At 45.4% G+C, this 5925-nt stretch overlaps 1 protein-coding gene across 1 annotated transcript; it reads right to left on the bottom strand.

Moving 5' to 3' along the window:
• Window positions 1–1303: 1303 nt before the first annotated feature.
• LOC137940639 (uncharacterized) lies at window positions 1304–2829 on the bottom strand. Its single transcript, XM_068785792.1, has 2 exons — window positions 2422–2829; window positions 1304–1843 (listed from the first exon to the last, which is right to left on the bottom strand). Exons 1-2 carry the CDS (start codon window positions 2827–2829, stop codon window positions 1304–1306), a joined length of 948 nt encoding a protein of 315 aa, XP_068641893.1.
• Between the last annotated feature and the right edge of the window lie 3096 nt (window positions 2830–5925).

The following is a 5925-nucleotide window of genomic DNA, read 5'->3' on the forward strand; positions in this document are numbered from 1 at the left end:
CTTGTCTCTCAAATAAATTTGTGACCATAATTGATGGCACCTAAACTAAAGTTCTTGGGAAAGGATCCACCATTGTTACACCATCACTTTCCCTCACAAATGTTCTTTTTGTTTCTACCATTCCCTTGAATCTATTATCTTTTAGTCAACTTACACAACATTTCAATTACTCCATTACCTTCACACCCACTTCCTGTGTGTTTTAGGATCTTACAATGAAGCAGGTGATTGGTGAAGGTTGTGAACAAGGGGGGTTCTACTACCTGGATGTTCCTCAAATAAATTTCGTCTCAACCAAGCACACCGAGACAAGTCTATTATGGCACAATCGGTTGGGACATCCATCTACACAATCTCTTCATTTTCTTTTTCCTACCTTTAAGGATATGTCAAGTTTAAATTGTGAAGTGTGTCCACTGAGCAAACACTAGTGGACCACATACTCTCCTCGTCCTGAACTTAAAAGTGTTGCTCCTTTTTTGTTGATTCACACAGATGTATGGGGACCCTTGAGCGTCTCAAACATTTCCCGAGTGAAGTACTTTATTACCTTTATTGATGATTTTACTCGTACCACAAGGCTCATTCTCTATAAAGAATGATTTCAAATAGCATCAAATTTTAAATTCTTTCATGCTATGGTGGTAACTCAATTCAGTGAGAAAAATAAAAGTACTTAGGTCTGATAATGCCAAAGAATATTTCTAGTGATCTTGACTATTTTTTCAAGCGAATGACATTATCCATAAAAAATCTTGTGTCTACGCCCCCCTTAGTAGAATGGTGTAGTAGAACGGAAGAACCATCATCTTCTTGAGGTAGCTTGTAGCTTATTGTATACCATGAATGCACCATATTTTTATTCGCTGTATGTCATCCTTACTGCATGCTTTCTTATAAATAGGTTACCCTCTGTTAGGTTCCCTTGCCATGGATCGAGTCACCCGGCGATCTCCTGTGGCTTCCAGGTTGAATGACGATGAAGGGAGTGACTTAGGGTGCTTAGAACGACCAATGGTTAGGGAAGATGTTGAGCTTTCAAAGGAGCTCCACCCTTAGGCCTCGTGAGAGAGAGAACCTGATCTCATTTACAACTATTGATCAATGCTTACCCTTTCATTAACCAGACGTCCCTTTAAGGGGGATTAGGAAATGACGCCAACAAAGGGCAAACAAGAGGCCATAAGTTCCAACCGAATTACAAGAAAACCTACTAATGAAATAAAGTTTCAAATTACATAATCTACCCTTTGTGTCGACTAGCCACTCTTGATGCTATGGAGTCCATAACATCACCCCCCTCCTAGAGAAAGAGCTTGTCCTCAAGCTTGAAAGTGGCCTGGAAGGACTCGAGTGGCTCCCAAGAATCTTCAACCAGGTCTTGGGTAGTCCATTGAACTAAAACTTCCCATGAGCCCTGAGCACAGCGAGCTTGCAGTACCTGCGTTGGAGTAGGAATCGACCGGCCATCTTGTATAGGCGGCAAGGGTGTATGCAGTAGTGGGGAGTCGCCCCTGAATGGCTTCGAGAGTGAGACGTGGAAAACGTCATGGAGCTTGGCGTTAGGTGGAAGTTGCAAGTGATACGCCACATTGCCAATACGTTGTAGCACCTGGAAGGGACCATAAAATTTGGGAGAAAGTTTATGCCTTTTGGATACAGCAAGTGAAAGTTTGCGGTATGGTTGGAGCTTCAGCCATACATAATCCCCAGGAGCAAAGGAAAGAGGACAATGGCCCTTGTCATATGTTTGCTTCGTAGTGTCTTGAGAGTGCTGCAAGTGAGCTCTAACCTCGGAAAGCATGGTATCCCGTTCCTCTAGAGCCTGGTCCAGCACCGCGACCTGAGATGACCCAGGTTCATAAGATTAGAGACGAGGTGGGTCTTGCCCATAGACCACCCGGAACGATGTGGTGCCCAGTGTTGTGAGGTAAGAGGTGTTATAACAATACTCGGCCCAAGCCAACCAACAGACCCAACGCCTGGGCGAGTCATCAACGAAACACCTCAAATACATTTCCAGAGTGCGATTGACCACTTATGTTTGCCCATCGGTCTGAGGGTGGTAGGCCGAGGAGAAGGTTAACTTCGTGCCATGTAATTTGAATAGTTTGGTCCAAAATTTACTGATGAAGACTGCATCATGGTCACTGGTGATGGACTCGAGTAAGCCATGAAGGTGGACAATCTGGTCCATGAAAAGCTGAGCGACATGAAGGCGGTATAGGGATGTGCGAGGGCCAGGATGTGCTCATATTTAGAGAACCGATCCACAATGACCAGAATAATGGATAGGCTGGAAGAGGGGGGAGGGCCATTTATAAAGTCCATGGAGATATCTACCCATATCTGTGACGGTAGATGAAGAGGTTGAAGCAGGCATGCTGGATTTAAAGATTCTTCCTTGTTTCGTTGGCAAACCTGGCAAACAGCTACATATTCAGATATCATCCTTTTCATACCCCTCCAATAAAAGTCACGACGAAGACAAAAATATGTTTTCTGCTGGCCTTCATGAGTGCTGTGGTGAAAGGAAGAGATATTGCTGGGGATGAGTGCAGAAGTCGGATGGAGATAAATGCAGCTCTTATACACTACAAGATGGTCTTGAACTGCCCAGTCGCTATCCATAGTATGGTGCTCGATTTTATCGTACAATTCCAGAAGCTCGGGCTGGTGCTGAATGTCCTCCTGGATGGAATTAAGTAAAAGTGATCGGGGTTGACTAATGGCGTGCAGCTGCGAGTCCCCTACTTCCTTGTGTGACAAGGCATCAACCGCCCTGTTAAGATGGCCTGGTTTGTACTCCACATGAAAATCAAACCCCATTAATTTTCTCAGCCAATGTTGTCGCGGCGAAGTAGTGAGGCGTTGCTCCAACAAGTATTTCAGACTGCAGTGGTCTGTTCGTACCTTACAGATAGGGCCTCCAATGCTGAATAGCTTTTGCTAAGCCGATAAGTTCCCTTTCATATGCAGCTAACTTGTGGTGGTGCGGGGCAAGGTGGCGGCTGAAATAGGCAATGGGGTGGCCCTATTGCTTTAAGACGGAGCCAATGCCTCTTCCTGAAGCATCACATTCAATGCAAAAGGTTCCTCAAAGTTGGGTAGTTGTAGAACCAAGGCAGAAGCTAATGCCTATTTCAATTTTTGAAAGGATGACACTGCAATATCAGACCACTGGAAGGCATTATGCTTGAGTAAGTTGTTCAATAGTGCTACAATCTGACCATACTCGCGAATGAATTTTCCGTAATACCCAGTGAGGCCTAAAAATCCCCTTAATGCCGTGACTGACTGGGGAGTAGGCCAATCAATAACTGCCTGAATCTTGCTAGTATCCACTTTGACGCCGGAGGCGGAGATAACATGACCCAAATAAGCAACTTTTGACATACCGATAGCAAATTTCAATTGGTTGAGGAAGAGATGGTGGGCATGTAGTAGTATGAATACCTGTCTCAATTGTTGCAGATGGTCTTCCCAAGTCTTGCTATAAATCAATATATCATCAAAGAAGACCAAAACATATTTACGTAAGAATGGACGAAATACCTTGTTCATAAGCCCCTGAAAGGTGGAAGGGGCGTTGGAAAGCCCAAATGGCATCACCAAGAACTCAAAATGACCATCATACGTTCTGAATGCTGTTTTCTTCACGTATTCAGGGTGTACCCGAATCTGATGGTAGCCAGATTTCAAGTCCAACTTAGTAAATAATTGTGTCCCATGTAACTCGTCCAATAATTCGTCCACCACCGGAATAAGAAATTAATCCTTTACTGTTCGAGCGTTGAGCTCGCGGTAGTCCACACAAAAGTGCCAAGAATTATCATGTTTTTTCACCAACAACACCGGGGAAGAAAATGGGGAGTGGCTGGGTTGAATAAGGCCATGAGCTAACATCTGCTGACATTGTCGTTCTATCTCATTTTTATGAAAATATGGGTAACGGTAGGGATGCACTACCGCTGGCTCGGTGTCCATCTTTAACCGAAGACAATGATCACAAGCTCGTATGGGCAGAAGTGCAACTGGCTGCTGAAATAAGTCAGCGAATTTTGTCAAGAGTGTGTTTAAGTGACAACAATCTGAATCCATACCGTTGATACTCTGGAGAGTGCACGGTAACTGAGCCTGGGTGCCATGTAGGGTGAGCTGGTGATGGTCTTGTGTAAAACTTTGGAAATCCCATAGAATCGGACCCAACTGTTGCAACCATTTAATTCCCAATACCAAATCGAAGCCAGCAAGTGGAATGACCAAGAAATCGGCCACAAAGGTGTTCCCCTCTATAACAAATGGAACAACTGAATAGAACCCCACACTGATAACCTTGTCCCCATTAGCCACAAAGACTAAAATGCCTGAATTTTTCTGAAGTGATAAGCCCAACTGTTGTACCACTGGTTGGCTGAGAAAATTTTGGGTGCTGCCCAAGTCGACTAGTGCCAGTAACATGAGACTTTGGATGGTAGCATGGACCTGCATGGTGTTGGTGTTGTGCAACCCAGTCATGGAGTGGAGGGAAAGGGAAATAGCTGGTTCCTCCACTTCGGTGTCGTCTTCATCCTCTTGTGTGGCACCCTCTCCTGGATCGTCCACCTCTAACCAAAATAGCCTTTTGCAGAGATGGCCCGTTCGATATTTTTCTTCACAATTAAAACACAGTCCTTGAGCCCATCTTTGGTCCATTTCTACTTTGGAAAGGCGTCTGATAAATTGTGGTGGGGGAGTGGGCGTGGTAGTCTATGATGTACTGGAGGGAGGGGTTCCCTGGCGCAGTAGGTGGGGGGGGGGGGGGTCTTGATGGAACACCTGGTGGTGCTCGGCCTAGCCATGGGGGTTTCCTGCCCAATGATTCCTTTAAGATATGCTGTTTGGCATCCAGTGTACGTGCCAAGTTCATGGCGTGTGCTAAAGATGGGGGGTCGTGTAATTCCACCTCAAGGCACAACGCCTCAACCAGACCAGCGGTAAACAAGTGGACATATTGGTTTGGATGCACCAACAGACTGGCGCGGGCGGGCAAGTTGTTCTTGAAATAATTTTTGGTGTTGTTTAATAGACCCAATTTGTTTGAGATTGACCAAATCTCCTAGAGGATTGCTACGTGCTGGAGGACCAAACCGTAACATGCAACAGTCTTTGAAAATCTCCTAACCATACACATGATGCTCATTTTTAAATTGATGATACCACAGAAGCGTTTCGTCGAGCATGTGGAATTCAGCTAATGGAACCTTGTCCTCGGGCTGGGTTCTTCGATTGCAAAAGAAGTGGTCACACCAGTGTTACCGAATCAGAGGGTCCAAAAACCCATCATACGTGGAAAATTCTAATTTAGTATACCGGGGCACCGTCGTGTGGCCTGGTCCCTGGACTCCCTCGGTTGGAGGTGTTTGGCACAAATACGGTGGTGGGGGAGAGGGATGGGCTGGTGGGTGGTCAGACGAGTGTGAGGAACTTCCTAGCTGAGCCACAATGCGAGCAAACCTTTATTCCATACGAACCATCATTTGGTGGAAGTTGTCTTTGAGGCCGAAAACTTCCTGTTGAAGTGCATCAACCTGAGCTTGAAGCTCAGCATGATTTTCCTCTATGAAATTTTGCAAATCAGTCGGGGAAGAGGAATCACCAATGATGGTCCTGTCTGATACTACGATGTTAGGTTCCCTTGCCATAGATCGAGTCACCCAGGGATCTCCTATGGCTTCCAGGTTGAATGACGATGAAGGGAGTGACTTAGGGTAGGGAAGATGTTGAGCTTTCGAAGGAGCTCCACCCTTAGGCCTCTTGAGAGAGAGAACCTGATCTCATTTACAACTATTGATCAATGCTTACCCTTTCATTAACCAGACATCCCTTTAAGGGGATTCGGGAATGCCGCCAACAAAGGCCAAACAAGAGGCCATAAGTTCCAAC

Source organism: Aristolochia californica, unplaced genomic scaffold (assembly GCF_029961685.1).
Source record: "Aristolochia californica isolate CCGP_79_NKW_82.1479 unplaced genomic scaffold, dmAriCali1.0.hap1 SCAF_9, whole genome shotgun sequence".
In the NCBI taxonomy this organism is placed as follows: domain Eukaryota; kingdom Viridiplantae; phylum Streptophyta; class Magnoliopsida; order Piperales; family Aristolochiaceae; genus Aristolochia; species Aristolochia californica.

Bases quoted from the DNA above. Each gene is read 5' to 3' on its own strand.
- LOC137940639 (XM_068785792.1), bottom strand. From the start codon at position 2,829: ATGGGGTTTGATTTTCATGTGGAGTACAAACCAGGCCATCTTAACAGG. The intron at 1,844-2,421 runs GTTTGCCAACGA...GGGTCATCTCAG, and splicing joins AATATGTAGCTGTTTGCCAG to GTCGCGGTGCTGGACCAGGC.